Below are 20,625 nucleotides of genomic sequence, written 5' to 3'. Positions count from 1 at the left end.
GTACAGTATAGTTACCCCACATTAGGTGCAGTATAGTTCCCCAACATTAGGTTGGCAGTATAGTTCTCCCACATTAGGTTGACAGTATAGTTCCCCCACATTGGGTGTAGTATAGTTCCCCACATTAGATTGGCAGTATAGTTCCCCCACATTAGGTTGGTAGTATAGTTCCCCCACATTGGGTGCAGTATAGTTCCCCCACATTAGGGTTGGCAGTATAGTTCCCCCACATTAGGGTTGGCAGTATAGTTCCCCCACATTAGGGTTGGCAGTATAGTTCCCCCACATTAGGGATGGCAGTATAGTTCCCCCCACAAGGTTGGCAGTATAATTTCCCCCACAAGATTGGCAGTGTTCCCCCACATTAGGCAGGCAGTGTTCCCCCACATTAGGCAGGCAGTGTTCCCCCACATTAGGCAGGCAGAGTTCCCCCACATTAGGCAGGCAGAGTTCCCCCACATTAGGCAGGCAGAATTCCCCCACATTAGGCAGGAAGTGTTCCCCCACAGACATACAGCCTCCAGCCATATACAGTGTATGGCTGGAGGCTGTATGTCTGTGTCGGAACACCGAAGATGATGTCCCGCTGGTCACTTACCATACGCGCGTCATCCTCGGTCCTCCCTGATGCTCCGCTCTGCTCTGCTTTACAGGAGCATGCACTGGACGTCAGTGACGTAATGTCCCTGCGTGCTCTACCTCCCGGCGGTCCCTGCGTTTTTAAAGCTAACGCGGGACTGCAGAGAGGTAACCGGGACATCCTTGTGTCCCGAAATGACCTTTCGGGACACAGGGACGTCCGGAATGTGTCAGGGGCCTGTGGCCGCGTGCCATAGGTTCACCATCACTGGTTTAGAGCGTCGAGTGCTTGTGACGTCATGGCCCCCACTTGTGACGTCATGGCCACGGCCCCTCAATGCAAGACTATGGGAGGGGGGGTGACGGCCGTCACCCCCCCCATAGACTTGCATTGAGGGGGCGTGGCCGTTATGGCACGAGCGGGGCATGACCGTGACAACACGAGCTTCCGCCCTGCATCACCAGTCATCCGACATGGAGCGAAGTTCACTCCGTCCACCGGATGTCTGGGGTGCTGCAGCCGAGATCACGGAGGTCCCCAGCAGCAGGCCCCTTGTGATCAGACATCTTATCCCCTATCCTTTGGATATCTTATCCCCTATCCTTTAAGCATCTAAAGCTGAACATATCTCTGTTTGTCTGGTACATCTGGCTCCCCATCCCAAAATCTGCAACAAACCTACTTGTTGACAGAATGACTACATTTAGATGAGTCGTATACAATGGATGGATTTTAGAAGTCATCCCCTTGTTTTTTTCCTCACAAAAGGGATTAATATTACGGTGCTAATGGGGACCTATTTTGCCTTTAACCAATTTCCAGTTACCTATACACTATGCATAGTGGCCGTTTTGTTTGACCATTCCATGGAAAACCACTTTTTAATTCAATTTTATGTAGCCATTTTAAATAGGTTTCACTGTATAACTAGTGGATATTGTGGTTATTATGGACACTGGTGAATTTATGGATGGTTGGCAGCCATGCAGTGATCAATAGAGCTATAGCTCTATTCCTAGGTGTCTGTCCTCTACTTTAATAAAGGCAGATCAGATGTAGTAAAGATCAGCTGAAAAATCTCACTATTAGAGATGAGCAAACATTTGAAAAATTCGATTCGGACGTTTTGCAGAATTTTCCTCAAAAAATGTGTTTCGGGTCAAATTCATTCACGGCGAATCTATATTAAAAATGGCTATTTCTTGCCTACAGAGAACCTCAATAGAGGTGTAGAACACTTTGCTTTGTTCTAACACGCATATTAAGTGTGCTGGGGTAGTGAAATAATACTGTTATTCAGTATGACATGCAGATTACAGGCATCACTATTAGAATCACTGCAGCAGACCGGCACAATGAAAGAGCCTGGAGGTGGCATCAGTGTGAGGAGACCATATAGTGGCTGAATGACACAGCGTGGATGTGTTGGCAGTAGAGATGAACAAACTTACAGTAAATTCGATTCGTCACGAACTTCTCGGCTCGGCAGTTGACGACTTATCCTGCATAAATTAGTTCAGCTTTCAGTTGCTCCCGTGGGCTGGAAAAGGTGGATACAGTCCTAGGAAAGATTCTCCTAAGACTGTATCCACCTTTTCCAGCCCAGATTTTTGAATTTGAGGATTTTGAAATTGAAATTTTAACTCCCAAGTTTTAGCATCCCGGGCCCCGGCATGTGGGAAAAAGGACCAAACCTAACAAGGAGTCACATGTCACATGGCAGCACAATGACTGAGCCTGGAGGTGACATCAGTATGAGGAGACTATATAGTGGCTGAATGATTGCCTGGAGTTTGTGGCAGCATGGGAAGACCATATAGTGTCTGAATGACACAGCCTGGAGTTGGCAGAAGCATGAGGACACTATATAGTGTCTGAATGGCACAGCATGTAGTTGGCTGAAGCATTTGGAGACCACATAGTGGCTTAATGACTCAGCCTGGAGGTGGCTGAAGCATGAGGAGACCATATAGTGGCTGAATGGCACAGCCAGGAGTTGGCGGAAGCATGAGGAGACCATGTAGTGTCTGAATGGCACAGCCTGGAGTTGGCTGAAGCATGAGGAGACCAAATCGTTTCTGAATGGCACAGCCTGGAGTTTGTTCAAGCATGAGGAGACCATATAGTTGCTGAATGACGCAGCCTGGAGCTGGCAGCAGTATGAGAAGACACTAGGGCTTTACAATCCCTGAGATTAAAAGAGGAATTTTGACATTTAAATTGAAGATTTATAGTAGCTAGTGCTACCATAAAATTTTTTAGGCCCAGGCCCAGAAGCATCAGTACACCATATATATTGGCTGAATGACACAGCCAGGAGGTGGCTGAATCATGAGGAGACCCTATAGTGGCTGAATTGCACAGCCTAGAGATGGCTGAAGCATGAGGAGACTATATAGTGGCAGAATGGCACAGCCTGGAGGTGGCTGAAGCAATAGGAGACCATATAGTGGCTGAATTGCACAGCCTGGAGTTTGTGGCAGCATGAGGAGACCATATAGTGGCTGAATGGCACAGCCTGGAGTTGACAGAAGCATGAAGAGATCATTGAAATTTAAGATTTTTACATTTAAATTTAAGATTTTGAAATTGAAATTGAGGATTTTGAAATTGAGATTTTAACTCCCAAGTTTTAGTGTCCCGGGCCCCGGCATGTGGGTAAAATGCCCAATGACTGAGCCTGGAGGTGGCATCGGTATGAGGAGACTATATAGTAGCTGAATGACTGCCTGGAGTTTGTGGCAGCATGGGGAGACCATATAGTGTCTGAATGGTACAGCCTGGAATTGGCTTAAGCATGAGGAGGCCATAAAGTGTCCGAATGGCACAGCCTGGAGGTGGCTGAAGTATGAGGAGATCATAAAGTGGCTGAATGGCACAGCCAGGAGTTGGCTGAAGCATGAGGAGACCATATAGTGGCTGAATGGCAAAGCCTGGAGTTTGTGGCAGCATGAGGAGACCATATAGTGGCTGATTGGCACAGCCTGGAGGTGGCTGAAGCAATAGGAGACCATATAGTGGCTGAATGGCACAGCCTGGAGTTTGTGGCAGCATGAGGAGACCATATAGTGGCTGAATTTCACAGCCTGGAGGAGGCTGAGGCATGAGGAGACCATATAGCGGCTGAATGGCACAGCCTGGAGTTTGTGGCAGCATGAGCAGACCATATAGTGGCTGAAAGGCACAGCCTGGAGGTGACTGAAGCATGAGGAGACCATATAGTGTCTGAATGGCACAGCCTGGAGTGTGCTGAAGCATGAGGAGACCATATAGTGGCTGAATGGCACAGCCTGAAGTTTGTGGCAGCATGAGGAGACCATATAGTGTCTGAATGGTTCAGCCTGGAGTGTGCTGAAGCATGAGCAGACCATATAGTGGCTGAATGGCACAGCCTGGAGTTGGCTGAAGCATGAGAAGACCATATAGTGTCTGAATGGCACAGCCTGGAGGTGGTGAAGCATGAAGAGACCATATAGTGGCTGAATGGTACAGCCTGGAGGTGGCAGCAGCAGCATCAGGAGTTCTGAAAGTGACAGAGGTGATAGAGTGGTGTGGTGGGTGGCAATACCAGTACCCGGTGACAAAGGTGGGTGAAAAAAGGTCTGATGCGGAGGAATGTTTGTAACTGGGGAGCAGCGCATTAAATCTGTTTGGCACTGTCCATATTTGTGAAGTGTTGGTGTGGCACCATGGCCAATCTACTCTGATGCATCAGGCATTGGTGGGTGGAAATCCTGGCTGATCCATGCCTGATTAATCTTCACAAAGGTCAGTCTCTCCATATTTTTCGAGGACAGACGAGTTCTTCTTGGGGGGACTATGGCCCCCGCCGCATTAAACACCCGCTCTGATGGCACACTGCTGGCCGGGCAGGACAGCTTTTCCAGGGCAAACTTTGCTTGTTGAGGCCACACATCAAGTTTGGATGCCTAGAAGTCCAGCAGATCTTCAAGGTGCGTTGGCATGGGCATGTCAAGGTATGCCCCCACCTGCTGGTTCAGGTCCTGCTCCAGGTCTACCTGCTGCTGAGTTGCTTCACTATGCAGGTGAAGAAAGCTACTCATCAGCAACTGTAGACTCAGGCTGTTGCTGATGGACCTGGTACTTCTCCTGCCACCCACCCCTCCCCAGCAGCCATGGCAGTGGAAGGTGAGCGTAGGGCCCCCCCCCCCCGATTCAGACCTGCGAGAAGGTGGACTATAGCGCCAATAGGCATCGGCCAACTGACTACATAGGATGACTCTGTAGTAGGTCACTTTGTCCTCCCTCTCAGTGGGTGTAAAAAGGCCCCTATTTTGTGGCGGTAGCGAGGGTCCTATAAGGTGGAGATCCAGAAGTCATCCCGCTGCCGAATGGTGACAATTCACTGTCACTATGCAAGCACGTGAGCAAGCATCGTGCCATTTGTGCAAGTGACTCGGAGGGACTCCCTGCCTCCATCTCCACTGCATACTGCCACGGTGTGTCTGGCTCCTCTGTCTCACCTTCCTCATAACCCTCTAGCTCCTCTGGCTGCTCCTGCTCCTCCTCTCCTGTCAGATTACTATAAAAACAGCCCATTTGGCAAAACCTAAACTGTGCTCCACTGTGCCCCTCCCCGTCCTCATCCTCCTCCAGTTCAGCCCCCACAGGGCTCATGTGGCTGTGAGATGTAGACGCCACATCTCCAGTGCCCTGACCAGCCATTGTTTCCTACACGTGTTGCAAGAAATGAAGCAGTGGAATGACGTAGTTCATCCCATAATCCTGGCAATTTACTTATAATGTGGCTTCCTCAAAGGGCCTGAGCAAATGGCAGGTGTCACGTATGAGCGGCCACTGGTTCACATTGAAGTTACACAGGGGATCATCAAGAAATCGGTGATGGCTTTTCTCGGTTCGTACAGTTGGTCAAACATATGGAGGGTGGAATTCCAACGTGTGGCAACGTCACAGATCAGACTATGTTGGGGGATACCTTTCTGACCCTGCAGCTCAAGGAGGATGTGCTTTGCGGTGTACGAGTGGCTGAAGTGCATGCAAAGTTTACTTCCTATTGTTAGGATGTCTTGCAAATCGGGTGAACACTTCAGGAACTGCTTCACAACCAGATTGAACATGTGTGCCATGTAGGGCGCATGGCTCAGCCTTCCCAGTCTCAGCGCATGCAAGATGTTCTTCACAATTGTTCCCATTTCCAGTTTTTGTGGAGAAAGCCATGCTCCGATTTTCTTTACTAATGACTTTTAGCAGTTCCTCCCCTGTGTGACTCTGTTCACCAAGGCAAACCATGTGAAGAACAGTGTGACACCGCCATGCCCTGCACACATGGTATGCTGAAGGGCCACTGAGACTTGTCTGAGCAGTGGAGGCTGAGGACATGGTGGAGGATGAGGAGGTGGAGTCGCACACTGTCACAGGACCAACGACCTGAGAGTCTGGAGGAGGAAGTGATGTGACCTGTCCAAGTTGGTGTTGTGGCTGTGCAGGAACCACATTCACCCAGTGAGCTGTAAAGGACATGTATTGTACCTGACCATAGATACAGCTCCAGACATCGGCGCTGACGTGGACTTTGGTACACACCAACAGGCTCAAGGACTGGCCCACCTTTTCTTCCACAAAATTGTGCAGGGCTGGTACTGACTTCTTCGCAAAGAAATGACGGCTTGGCACTCTCCACCTCGGCTCGGCACCAGCAACTTGGACAGGAGCACATTCAGCTTCTGCGCCATTGGATGAGTGAGGGCATGCTGTTGTCTCTTGGACATGGCTTCGCCGATGGATTGTTGGCGGAATGGCTGACTAAAAGTAGGAGGAGCAGAAGCATCTGGAGCGACAGAAGGAGAGTATGACACACAGCTCCCTTCGGCTGAGGTGGTGGAGCCTTGGCTGGCTGAAAGAGGGAGCAGAATGCCACTGGGTGATGCAGCAGGCTGGACCACTACATCGGAGCCAAGTTTCTCCCAGGTCGCTTTATGGTGACAAAGCATATGTTGACGCATGGCCGTGGTGCCAACATTGGGACCCTTGCCACGCTTCACCTTCTGCCGACATATCTTGCATGCGGCTATGTGAACCTCATCCGTATGCTTGATGAAAAACTGCCACACTGCCGAGTAGCTGATTTTACCACCATTGGTCCGCACTAATTGACTGCTACTGCATTCGTCTCCAGGAACCTCTGTTCCACTACCTCCCGGGAAGGTAGGCTGCCGCAAAGCAGGTGGTCTCCCCTGGGCACGTTTGGCTCCAGAATTTCTACTTCTGCCACCATGCTGACTGCCAGCAATGCTACCACCTTGCTGGCTCAGCTGCTGCCTCACAGCAACCTGCAACTTTCTCCTCCTGTTGATGATAAGGCCCCTTCTGCACCCGGCTCCCAATTGCGATTGGCTTCATCATCATCAACAAGTGTCTGCACATCACTGATGTCCTCCTCAGGTTCCTCAACAGTGTCTGCTTCAGGACCCTGAACCCTGGCAACACCGCCTCCCATGTCAATCTCCTCATCACTACTAGCCCGCCTAGCAGGGGAAGAGGCAGATGTCTCCTCCACTTCTTGGCTGGGCAGTAGCTGCTGACTGTCCTCTATTAGATCGTCCTCACTGAATAGTGGAGCTGAACCCACAGCATAAGATACTTCTTAAGGGGGGGAACAGCATAGGACGGAGGCAATGGGAGGACAGGGACTGCTCCCGGGCCATGCCAACTGAGGGTTGTGTCTGAGGAACCCACCGACTGTTGACTGGGGGTATCAGATGTCACTTGTGATGAAGTGGATGACCGTGTTAACCAATCGATGATGGCAGATGGGTTGCTGGTCGAGACGCGGCCGCTAGCTGATACCGGGAGCTCAGGCCTCAGGGCTCTATTTAGGCCTCTGCCACGTCCTGGCACTTCTCTGCCTGACATACTTAGCGCATATATGAGGGGGGTACAAAAAGCTTCACTACGCTTAAAACAGTATTTGTCTAGAACAGCAGCAGGTGTGTACTTTTGACTGTCCTTTCACAGTATCTAGGCCCTTGTCAGATTAACAGGTACAACATAGTACACTACTTAGATGTAGGCATGTTGTATGCACTTATGAGGGAAGAAAAATGCGCTACAGTACGCTTAAAAAACTTATTTTTGCACAACACAAGCAGTACACAACAGTGCTGCAGAACACAGTCGCTGTGTACTAAACACAAATTGCACTCTTTCACAGATTATTAGGAATGGATTGCTGGGTATGTATTATACCGTCTAAAGCCTTGTATAACCAGCAGACCATTTGTGGTGGAACAAACAGGGCAGAAAAATGTGCTACAGTACGCATAAAAAAAACGTATTGGAGTAAAACACCAGCCGGTGATTACTTTTGGCTGTCCTTTCACAGTATGTAGGCCCTTGACAGATTAACAGATACGAAATAATACACCACTTAAATGTAGGTATGTGGTATGCACTTATGTGGGCAGAAAAATGTGCTACAGTACTCTTAAAAAAGCATATTGGAGTAAAACACCAGCTGGTGATTACTTTTGGCTGTCCTTTCACAGTATGTAGGCCCTTGACAGATTAACAGGTACAAAATAGTACACCACTTAGATGTAGGTATGTGGTATGCACTTATGAGGGCAGAAAAATGCGCTACAGTACGATAAAAAAAATGTGCCCACAACAACAGCAGTACACAACAATGCTGCAGCTCACAGTCACTGTGTATTAAACCCAAAATTGCTAAGTTTTTTGTAACTACTTTATTTATGAGGATACACAGCCCTCTGTGAATGACGTGTGAACAACAGAAGCTAAGCCTCTATTGGTCTAATGTAAACCAGCACAGCCCTGATGGTGACAACAAGCAATGTGATCAGGTGTAATCAATCGATGTGATGATGGTATGAGTGACCTGTTTTATTTAAATGGGTAATCCAGTGGAAAACATTTTTTTTTCAAATCAACTGGTGCCAGACAGTTATACAGATTTGTAAATTACTTCTATTTAATAATCTTTAGCCTTCCAGTACTTATCAGCTGCTGTGTGCTCCAGGGGAAGTTGTGTAGTCCTTTCCAGTCTGACCACAGTGCTCTCTGCTGGCACCTCTGTCCGTGTCAGGAATGGCCCAGAGTAGAAGCAAATCCCCATAGAAACCTCTACTGCTCTGGACAGTTCCTGACATGGACAGAGATGTCAACAGAGAGCACTGTGGTCAGACTGGAAAGGACTACACAACTTCCTCTGGAGCATAAAGCAGCTGATAAGTACTGAAAGGCTTAAAGGGGTACTCCAGTGAAAAACAATTTTCTTTTAAATGAATTGGTTAAACAGATTTGTAAATTACTTCTATGAAAATAATCTTAACCCTTCCAGTACTTATCAGCTGCTGTATACTCTACAGGAAGTTGTTTTCTTTTGAAATTTCTTTTCAGTTTGACAACAGTGCTCTTTGCTGACACCTGTCTGTCTGTCACAGGAACTGTCAAGAGCAGGAGCAAATCCCCATAGCAAACCTATCCTGCTCTGGACAGTTCCTGACATGGACAGAGGTGTCAGCAGAGACCACTGTGGTCAGACAGAAAAGAAATTAAAAAAGAAAAGAACTTCCTGTAGAGCATACAACAGCTGATAAGATTAAGATTTTTAATAGAAGTAATTTACAAATATGTTTTACTTTCTGGCACCAGTGGACTTAAAACAGCTGTCACGCCGCCTCCCATAGGCTTGCATTGAGGGGGCGGAGCGTGACGTCACTCGGGGGTGGAGCCGTGACGTCACAATGCTCCGGCCCCGTGATTGACAGTAATCAGACCCAGAGCAAACATGCTCCGGGGACTGATTTTAACGGGGGGCGGTGTGCAAGATCACGGGGTCCCCAGCGGCGGGACCCCCGCGATCAGGCATCTTATCCCCTATCCTTTGGATAGGGGATAAGATGTCTAAGCACCGGAGTACCCCTTAAAGTAATGGTTCTGTAATCTTTTCCAGCCTGATGAGCATTAAAAAGTCTTCTCCTGAGGTCCTCAGAAATCTCCCTTGTTCATGCCATGATACTCCTCTACAAAAATATGGTGTAAAGATCACACTTTGATAGATCAAAGGATTTTGGACTCCAACAATCCATAGACAGATTGTGCATGAATGGAGGAAATTCAAGACCATTATTACCCTCCTCAGGAGTGGTCGACCAACAAAGATTATGCCAGGAGCAATCCGCGTAATAGTCCATGAGGTCACAAAGGAACCCAAGGTAACCTCTAAGCATTAGGAAAACACTGAACAACAATGATGTCATGCAAACCATTGTTCAGTGTCCTTCTCCTGCTCCTGATTTATGTGAAGCATTATACTTGGAGGAAGGAAAACACAGGATTCCAGCATAAAAACCTTATTTTATCTGTGAAACAAAGTGATGGTATTATTATAGTTTGGGATTGTTTGTGCCGTAGTTGGGCCTGGGTGTCTTGCCATCACTCCTGGAAAAAAGAATTCTGTATTATACTTGCAAAATTGTAAAGGAAAATGTCAGGATGTGTCCGGGAGCTAAATCTCAAGAGAATGAGGGTCATGCAGCAAAACAACAACATCGCGAAGCGGCCATGATGTCTGAGTACACTGCGCATGCGCCGGGTGACTTGCAAGTCCCTGTGTGGCTCGGAAAGGTGCATTACATTGCTGCGAGCAGTACATGGGGAAACAGCTGGAGGCACAATATAGGGTGGGGCCTTCGGCAGATCAGCATCTTAGAATACGCTGCAGATCATTTTCCATGTGACCCTACCCTAAAACTGTTTTTTACTCTTTGCTACACTCAGTAGGCTCAATCATTAGACTAAATACTGAATAGTATATGTATAAAATGATTTAAAAAAAATTCTGCTATGAAAAAAAACACAAAAATTGGCATAATAGCATAAAAAAATAACAAAGTATATCTGTTTATCTAGCACAAGCAGAACATGCTACAAATGTGTTGGCCATACTATGGTCAATTGTGCTCATGCAGGTGCTTAGACATTAAAAAAAAAAAAAAAAAAAAAAAACACGTTATAATTGCCTTCCATATTTGCCTGCCTCCACCATATCTTATGGTTCTCTGATTCCATTGCTCTAAACTTCTGAGGTAGGGGTCAGCATGTGTTAAAGCCCACTAAGCCAATTAGTGGCCACAGAGGTGTCCCACCTTAGCCACTGATTTGCTGAAAGGGCAATTCTAAGTACTGACCCCGGAAGTGCTGAACAGCGGGACTCGAGCGCCATTAGAACATCAGTGTCAGGGGAGCCAGGAAGGTATATTTTATTTTTATATACCTAAGCACCTGACTGAGCAAATTTATAAAAAAAAAAAAAAGTTCCCTAGAATAACTCTTTGAGGCCCATAACACTTGAATTATTACCAACCTAAAAATGTTAATGTTGTTTCTAACTTTTATACTAATAATGGGGATAATAAGTTTTATTATTTATAGTACTAATGTGCAATTTACTATTAAAGTACATCACATTTTGTGCTTTATAATTGTTACCATGGGAACATATGTTATGTTTATTGCAGTTTTGTTTAATAATTTAGTCATCTAAAATAACTGTGAAAAATATTGTAGGTCTCATTCTATTTATTGTTATTTAACCTTTTCCATACTAAATTATGCTGGTAAGTTTTTTTTTTTTTTGTATAGTAAAAAACCCAAAACATGTTATTAAGTTCTTTCCTGGCCAAAGTAAAAATACTTTAAAAATGGTCAGGGTGACTTAAATGGGCAGTGTCAGATACAAAAACTTTTTATATGTTTTACATCTTTTCAAAACATTAACCTTTGTAATATATTTTATAAGAGAATGTTATTTCCTTTTTATAGAATTCATGGCTTATAAAATCATGGCGTTGTCCAAGCTGAAGCACAGGCATGGACAAAATCCAGTAAGTGAGGGTGGGCTAGCACTCCTCTGTGCTCTCCCTTGTCCGATAGTACTCCTCTGCTCTCTCCTGTCTGGTAGGACTACTCTTTGCTCTCTCCTGTCTGATAGCACTCCTCTGTGCTCTCTCCTGTCTGATTGCACTCCTCTGTGCTCTCTCCTGTTTGATAGCACTCCTCTGCGCGCTCTCTCCTGTCTGATAGCACTCCTCTGTCCTCTCTCCTGTCTGCTAGTATTCCTCTGTGCTCTCTCCTGTCTTATAGCACTGCTCTCCTGTCTGATAGCACTCCTCTGTGCTCTCTTTTGTCTGATTGCACTCCTCTGTGCTCTCTCCTGTCTGATAGTACAGTACTCCTCTGTGCTCTCGCCTGTCTGATAGTACTCCTCTGTGTTCTCTCCTGTCTGATAGTACTCTTCTGTGCTCTCTCCTGTCTGATAGCACTCCTCTGTCCTCTCTCCTGTCTGCTTGTACTCCTCTGTGCTCTCTCCTGTCTGATAGCACTGCTCTCCTGTCTGATAGGACTCCTCTGTGCTCTCCACTGCCTGATAGTACTCCTCTGTACTCTCCTGTCTGATAGGATTCCTCTGTGCTCTCTCCTGTCTGATAGGACCCCTCTGTTTCCTCTCCTGTCTGATAGTACAGTACTCCTCTGTGCTCTCTTCTGTCTGATAGTACAGTACTCTTCTGTGCTCTCGCCTGTCTGATAGCACTCCTCTGTCCTCTCTCCTGTCTGCTAGTACTCCTCTGTGCTCTCTCCTGTCTGATAGCACTGCTCTCCTGTCTGATAGCACTCCTCTGTGCTCTCTTATGTCTGATAGGTCTCCTCTGTGCTCTCCTGTCTGATAGGATTCCTCTGTGCTCTCTCCTGTCTGATAGCACTCCTCTGTGCTCTCCCTCTTGTCGATAGTACTCCTCTGTGCACTCTCCTGTCTGATAGCATTCCTCTGTGCTCTCTCTTGTCTGATAGGACTCCTCTGTGCTCTCTCCTGTCTGATAGTACTCCTCTGTGCTCTCTCCTGTCTGATAGCACTCCTCTGTGCTCTCTTTTGTCTGATAGGACTCATCTGTGCTCTCCACTGTCTGATAGTACTCCTCTGTACTCTCCTGTCTGATAGGACTCCTCTGTGCTCTCTCCTGTCTGATATTACTCCTCTGTGCTCTCTCCTGTCTGATAGTACTTCTCTGTGCTCTTTCCTGTCTGATAGGACGCCTCTGTGCTCTCTCCTGTCTGATAGGACTCCTCTGTGCTCTCTCCTGTCTGATTGGACTCCTCTGTGCTCTCTTCTGTCTTATTAGATATTGTGCACCATCCGGTACAAAGGATTGGGAAATTGCAGCGCTGTCCACAGCCGAGGTGAGCAAAATCTTTTTCTTTATTGATACATGATACTTGAAACGCGTTACATGTATCAATAAAGGAAAAGATTTTACTCACCTCGGTTGTGGACAGCGCTGCAATTTCCCAATCCTTTTTACCGGATGGTGCACAATATCTAGTTCCTACATTCCCACGCTGCTGCGAGGGCGGGTCCAGCTGCAGTCCTAAGTGGATTTCCTGGTTGCAGTATCCACACAACCATCCGAAAGGAATATTCATATACACCCTTACGAGCGTTGTGCCTCCAATCAGCACAACTGAATCAGGTGAGTCCTTCAGTATTTGGGGCCCGTCCTGTGTTATACTGTTCTTCACAGTGGAGCGCTTTGTCTTTTTCTCTTCTGTCTTATGGCACTCCTCTGTGCTCTCTCCTGTCTGATTGTACTCCTCTGTGCTCTCCCCTGTCTGATAGCACTCCTCTGTGCTCTCTCCTGTCTGATAGTGTCAAGGTTGGCTGCGGTTTTGGCCTTAAAATGTGCATGACACAAGAAATATACACCAGACAAAAAGTTGGTATAAAACTCTCTCAGGAGCTGTCCCAAAGAGTTCTGAAAGTTCTGTTTATTATACAGAAGTACATTAGTTTTTACATTTGACAAAAAGGAGAGGTTAGTTATCATGTCAAAATCATCATGTTATATTTTGATTGGTTATTTGAGTGTTGCGTCTGTATATATTAGCATATAAACATTCATTTCTTTCTTGGCTGTAGTTCACTTATGTTGCCATCCCCCTATTCTACCAGAAAATTCCGGATATATCTGCCTTTCTGCACAGTCTATATTTTTTTCAAATATTTTGTCTCCAACTTTCAACCTCTTCTTATCTTGCATTGTTTGGCCTGATAGTACTCCTCTGTGCTCTCTCCTGTCTGATAGTACTCCTCTGTGCTTTCTCCTCTCTGATAGGACTCCTATGTGCTCTCTCCTCTCTGATAGGACTCCTCTGTGCTCTCTCCTTTCTGATAGGACTCCTTTGTGCTCTCTCATGTCTGATAGCACTCCTCTGTGCTCTCTCCTGTCTGATGATACTCCTCTGTGCTCTCTCCTGTCTGATATGACTCCTCTGTGCTCTCTCCTGTCCTATCAGACAGGAGAGAGCACAGAGGAGTGCTAGCCCACCCTCACTTACTGGACTTTGTCCATGCCTCTACTTCAGCTTGGACAAAGCAATGATTTTATAAGCCATGAATTCTTTAAAAAGGAAATCAAATTTTCTTATGAAGAATATTAGGTTAATGTTTTTCCACGATGTCACTTTCCTGCTTGATCCCATGCTGCTGGTGTTCTAATGGTCCTCAGATTTCTGATGCTCATTGCTCCCTGGTGACACCTTGACACATATCTGTGTGTCAAGATGCCACAAAGAAGTTGTAAAACAGCAAACACCCAGGCATAATGGAACCACAGTGGTGGCAGATTTGGCAGATGAGTATGCCTTATTTTCTATTTTTAGCCATGCTGAGTCATTTTTTTCACCGGACATCCCATTTTAATATATGCTAAAGACTTAATAACAAAGTGATTATCATTGCAGAGCAAAGCAACAAGTATAATCCTAAAAGTAAAAATAAATCCTTGGTAGCATTAGGAAAACAATAACATATGTTATAATAAGATGTATAAAATAAATAGAAAATAGATATCATTGGAAATGTGATAAATGATGCCGTATTTACATGGGTTAAATCTGCAACATAAACCCACAACTTGCTCAGTACAGTACATGCAGCAAAATCTGCCACATTTCTTTTACTGAACATAGCCAGATTTTAAGTTCCCAGCATGCTTTATTCTATAAATACGTTTATGTTTAGGAACAATGATAGAGTAGCATTAATAAATATTGACACTAATATGAGCGCCACCAACCTGATGCCCATAGCCTTGGACGGGCAGTGTATGATCTTGTTGTGACAGATCTCATCTTCATCTCTCCTGGTAGAATCCTCTGTCTTGTGCCATCCAGAGACTGTGTACAGTTTATCTGGTTCCTGACAGGGAGTTGGTTCTGTCCTTCTATTGCCAGGGATGTCTTGTCCATGTTTCCACTGGAAAAAAATATTTTTGGCAATGACAAACAAGTTGCAGCCATTTTCAGATAAAGAAATGACAGTGTTACATGGCAAACTAAGGAGGAACTGAGAGCAACAGAGAACAGAAAATCCCAATTGAGCAGACCTGTCAGTCAGCCCTGTAGTTGTATGGGAGTTGTTTTGGTAACCTGGTAGCATTGTTTAAGAGTACACTAACCCTAAATTACCATGTAAAGTTTATGGATTGTGCTACAGTGCAACACAATGCTCTGGATATTTATTAGTTAATGTGGTTTTAGAATTATACAAAATAAGGGGAGTGTTATACTGTGTGGTTACTCAATGTATTCACCTTTATAAGCTGTATAACATTTTTATATGGTTCCCAATGAGTCACACTTTATATAATGACCATGCTTAAATTGATCACAAGAAAATCCCCCACAATTTTATTTTATGTTTATGTCACAGTGAGGTGAGGGATCATTGCAAAACTCAAGATAGAGCCCGCTGCCTGCCATCGGAAGGTCTGCTACTTGTTTATCTCTCTCTCTCCGACAACATCACGTAGTGGGATGCAATGACATGAGCAAAATTTAGCTTTTAGCTTCTGGACCATGATACAAAATCTGCAACAGGTCCCCATATGCCAATTATGATACTGGTCTCTTATGGGGAAGAAGTGCTTTGGGGCCCACTTAGGCACCAGGGCCCCAGTGCGACTGCTATTTTTGCTAGCTCTATAGCTAAGTCCCTGGATATGAGCTACATACACATAGACTAGACTCTGGTAGGCATGAGGCGGGCCTGTGGCTAATGGGGGTGCTGTCAGGGCACAAGAGGCATTTTATGCATGCTGCAAAGGTTTATTAGTGGCAGGTGGGCCTTGCGCATATGCATATCATGTGGCCGGACAGGGGAGGAGCAGGCGAAGCACAGAGTCAGTAATCTACTCCCTTTGACCCCTGCCCTTTGTTCATCATGATCAACAATATGAGCAGGGGTAGGGGTAACTTGGGTAGACTAGGCATGGTATGGATGTTATTATAATGATCACATTCCCCCCTATAATATTAGGCCCCTTACACTGACCCCATATAGTATTAGACGCCTTACAGTGTCCCCATATAGTATTAGGCCCCATAAAAGAAAAAGAAACAAAAAAAATACATTCACCTCTTCATTATTTCCACCTAGCTCCCCATGCTCTTCTCCCCGCAGCTCCCATACTTCCTGTGCAGGCATTGTCATACAAAGCCCAGAAGCCTTGTCATGGCTGCAGCGACCTACTGGACATACTGGTCCATCCTTGACTGGCTTCTTGGTTGCCCCACAAAACCCAGCAGAGTATGCTTCCAATGGTGGCCGTAAAAAGAGCACCCAAAACATAAAGGATGTTTCTGGTAATTTCCCCTGTTCATTTCAGTAGTCTAAATAATATTGTCTGCTATGAAACATAGTGGGGGAGATTTATCAAAACCTGTCCAGAGAAAAAGTTGCCATAGCAACCAATCAGATTGCTTTTTTCCTTTTTGAAAAGGCCTCTGCAAAATTAAAGAAGTGATCTGATTGGTTGCTATGGACAAATCTACAACTTTTCATCTGGACAGGTTTTGATAAATCTCCCCCAGTATGTTTATTCCCCTGTTTATAATGGGTGCAAGCAGATAGATGTTAGACTACTTTGGGATATGTTCTGCCTTACCAGGGCACACTTTTCAGGCCACTTTTATGGAAAGGACTTATCACAGGGACACTTTGTAAAGTTTTCTAGAGGAACAAATTACAGTACTAAATATACAAGAAAGAATGAAGATGGCACTCACCACGGTGGAGGCAACGACTGTGTTTTATTCAGTAACCGACAGACTTACAGCATGGGGAGGAGGAACGCCAAGAGCGTGATAGCTATTTCGTGCACCAGGTGCACGAAATAGCTATCACGCTCTTGGCGTTCCTCCTCCCCATGCTGTAAGTCTGCCGATTACTGAATAAAGCACAGTCGTTACCTCCACCGTGGTGAGTGCCATCTTCATTCTTTCTTGAATATTTTGCCCTAAGCACCGGATTGAGCACCCCACTAGAGTGTGTACGGACGTGGTGTCCTTGGGCATCATTATCCTCGCGGGTCTATGGGAGCTGTGCCGAGCGCTCTGCCCTATTACACACATTACAGTACTGTAGATAAACAATACACATACAGTAAATATACAGATTTATCCTTTCGACATGTAACTATAATATTTATAGAATAAAGTAAATGGACCTACTATTTCTTCTTATTTCCAGTAGTTGCCTGAATGCTAAACCCTTCCCACACGAACAGTGTTAGCACAGAACACCTCAGCCACGTGAAATAAACACCACCCTTTTCTGCTCTTCCCATCCTGGACTGTGTGCACCAGCTGGAGAGACAGAGAACTGATGGAGTGTTCTCTAAATATTGTCAGCATCACGACTTGCTAAAGATCTTTGCAGTCAAGGAATCTTCAATTCTAGAAAAGGATATTTTGGATGGCAAGGGGATTCTCTCTGTGGAATTTGGATTTGTTAATTTCATCGGAGAGATTAAAACTGGACGAAGGCAGTAAGTAAATGAAATGTGATCCAGTGCCGAGGGCTTATATCCTGGCTGGCAGCGAGTCCTGGCACAAGACAATTTCAGGCGAGTGATGAAGAATAACATGTAGTGTTCTGTAGACTGAAGGCGCAATTCTGATCACAAAGCCCGAGCCACTGGGGACTTGTCCTGGTACTGTGTCACTAGGTCAGGCAGTATGTGGCAGTCATGCAGAGCTCACACAAGAGAAAGCTGAGAGCTAAATGCAGCCCACTGCATGAGTTTGGTGGAGGGGCTTTGGAGCTCAGACACTACAAGTCCATCGATACAAAGAATGCATTAGGTGATGCCGGGGATATTAATTCCAACTCCTCCCGTCCAGAGACAGCTGTTTCTATGCCAGCCAGCCCAGCGAGGACCTACAGCAGAGGCAGGGGGTCCCCCCTCACTGGATATGGTAAATGTCATTTCATTCCTCTCTTTACGATATAGAATGCTTGCATCGCTGCAAATTCTGTAACCCCTTCAATTCTGCAGCAGAAGGTTTTTAGGTCATTTCAACAGATTGTTATTAGCATTTTATCAGGGGAAATCATCAGACACCTACGTCTACTGTTCAGCATTCCGAGTGTTTTGAAACTTGTCTGAGAATTTCTTTTTTTTATAGCTCTTGGAGAGAGACACAATACCAGTCTTGCAGATATGATACCTTTTAAATGGCTAACAAAAATAAATCAAATGATGGTACATGGCGGGCTTTCAAACCTTTAAATTGATTATAATCCAATATTAAGGCAATTCAAATAGAACAATGTAGTAAACATGTTGTAGCAATGTTTTATTGAATAGAATAGCAGTCTAGTAGATTATGTAGTATATGCGGATGGAGAAATGACCCCTGCTCGAAAGGGCTTTTTAACATATTTGACTCTTTAGTGGATTAAAGGCAGACTTATCACGCTGTGGCTAATACTGTGAAACTGAATAGGATTAAGCGCTCCCCGTGTACAGCCATTGTGACTGGGAAGAGGCGGACTTTTGCCTTGTTTAGTTTAGTTACTGAAACAATGTCCAACTCTTTAGTGTGACTTTCCTATTTTGGTTGTTTATAAATACATTTTATTAGCCTTAAATATTGTTTATTATACATAAAACAAGACAATGTTTACAAATAAATATGTTTACACATTTCCTTTTGATACTAGATCCATAAACTTTATTTATATCCTGAAAATTAGTACAGTCTGCTAGGATTTAAAGTTATAATGGTTACGGTTGCAAAGGTTTATAAACTGGGATTTATAAACTTTTCTATTTGTTGCATTAAAGATCAGTATAAATACCAGATTTATAATATAGTCCATAATAATGCAAAAGCTGGAATCTAACATTCGGCGCAAGCTGTTCCTTTAAGCCAATGGTCTCTAAACTGTGGCCCTCCAGCTGTTGCAAAACTACAACCCCCAGCATGGTCAGACAGCCATTGGCTCACGGCCATGCTGGAAGTTGTAGTTTTGCGACATTTGGAGGGTCACAGATTGGAGACCACTGGCTTAAGGGAACAATCCACTTAAACATAGGGTATTTACAGCATTTCAAAGCTTAAAGGGGTATTCCGTGCAAAAACATTTTATCCCCTATCCAAAGGATAGGGGATAAGATGTCTGATCGCGGGGGGCCCGCCGCTTGGACCCCCCTCGATCTTCCTGCAGCACCTGCATTCTATGCTGGTACTGCGTCTCCAGTTTCGGAAACCTCCGGGTTTCCGGGACTGGGGACAGGGCGTCACGCCACGCCCCCTCCATTCATGTCAATGGGATTTTTTTAGGATCCCTTTACATCCGTTTGTACCCATGTGCACTCATTTGCGTTTTTTTGACGGCAGAAAAAACGGCACATGCAGTATTTTTTCTTCCGTCAAAAAAACGGATGAAAAAATGGATACAGTAAATTTAACATTTAAGTCTATAGAAAAAGGATGAGCCTTTAATGTCATTGTTTTTTTAAATCCATTTTTTGACCCGTTTTTACTTCTGAGCATGTTCAGAACAAAAAAAAAAAATTTTTTTGGTTTATTAACTGAACAATAATGGATCCAAATGGATAGAAGCGGATAACATCCGTTTGTATCCGTTATTGTCCGTTTTTTATAAGTCTGTTTTTATTTTTGACAGGAGAAGAACCAGACGGGTCTAGACGGCCGTGTGAATGCAGCCTAAGCTGGTCATCTTAACCAAAGAGGCAAAGGCATTGCTAGGATAAATAGACCAAGGCACATGCCCTTGATGTTTTTAGGCCATAGTGCCCCCAAATAATGGTGGCCCCACTTGCAGTAGTCATCCCTGAGTGCCCCCACTCAGTTATGGTACCCTTTAGTGCATCCTCATCAGTATTGGTTCACCCTTACTAATAATGCCTCAGAAATGCCTTCACTTAGAAATAGTGCCCCCCCCCCCTCAGAAATGGTGCCTTATTAGTGCAACCCACTCAATATTGCTGCCCCCTTATTTCCCCCTACTTAGGAATGATGCCTCCTAACTGGTCCTCAAACCAAACTACTCGTGTAGCCCCATTACTATGGGGAACAATACTACTATTTGTCTGTATATGACATATTACATATGATGATGATTTCTCAGGTGGGCATGACTCAAATGCATTGCATTGGCCTCCACAGGGATCCTGCCATAGGGTCTCATAGCTTAAAGGGTTACTCTGGTGGGGGGGGGGGGGGGGGGGGAATTTTTATCAACTGGTGCCAAAAAGTTAAAAAGATTTGTAAATTACTTCTATTAAAAAATCTTAATCCTTCCATTATTTATCAGCTGCTGTATGCTACAGAGGAAGTTCTTTCTGCTGACACCTCTGTCCATTTTAAGCTAAGTTTCAACTTGGTTTTTTTCCTTGCAGTTTTTGGAATATTGCCACTGCAGTTTTTGAGTCAAAGCTAGAAGTGTATTCAAAAGGAATAGGACATATAAAGGAAGGATATATACTTCTCATCCCTTATGGATCCACTTCTGACTTTGGCTCAAAAACTGCAGTGGTAGTTTTCCAAAAACTGACAGAAAAAAACCAAGTGGAAACTTAGCCTTAGGAACTGTCCAGAGCAGCATGTCTTTGCTATGGGGATTTGCTTCTGCACAGAGGTGTCAGCAGAGAGCACTGTGGTCAGACGGAAAGGAA

The 20,625-nt window shown here is 45.1% G+C and overlaps 2 protein-coding genes across 8 annotated transcripts in view; one reads left to right on the top strand and one right to left on the bottom strand.

The window, feature by feature from the left end:
• LOC130369397 (uncharacterized) overlaps positions 1-20,625 on the bottom strand; it is a 158,370-nt gene that overhangs the window by 137,590 nt on the left and 155 nt on the right. For 4 of the 6 annotated variants that reach the window (XM_056574600.1, XM_056574605.1, XM_056574601.1 and 1 more), the window contains exons 1-2: positions 17,150-17,272; positions 14,716-14,894 (exon numbers count right to left, since the gene is read on the bottom strand). In XM_056574600.1, coding sequence (XP_056430575.1) covers positions 14,716-14,894; positions 17,150-17,265 — 295 coding nt within the window. In that variant the 5' untranslated portion in view covers positions 17,266-17,272. Of the gene's footprint in view, positions 1-14,715; positions 14,895-16,055; positions 16,265-17,149; positions 17,273-20,625 lie in introns of those variants that run through there. The other 2 variants (XM_056574602.1, XM_056574603.1) reach the window with 2 other exon arrangements.
• The window catches only part of ANO4 (anoctamin 4), a 174,161-nt gene continuing 171,053 nt past the window's right edge, over positions 17,518-20,625 (top strand). For both annotated transcript variants that reach the window (XM_056574597.1, XM_056574595.1), the window contains exon 1: positions 17,518-17,896. In XM_056574597.1, the coding sequence (XP_056430572.1) occupies positions 17,668-17,896 (229 nt within the window). In that variant the 5' untranslated portion in view covers positions 17,518-17,667. The remainder of the gene's footprint in view (positions 17,897-20,625) is intronic.

Source organism: Hyla sarda, chromosome 4 (genome assembly GCF_029499605.1).
Source record: "Hyla sarda isolate aHylSar1 chromosome 4, aHylSar1.hap1, whole genome shotgun sequence".
NCBI classification, from domain to species: Eukaryota; Metazoa; Chordata; class Amphibia; order Anura; family Hylidae; genus Hyla; species Hyla sarda.
The sequence above is the reverse complement of the archived record's forward strand: the minus strand, read 5'-3'. Positions and strand labels throughout refer to the sequence as shown.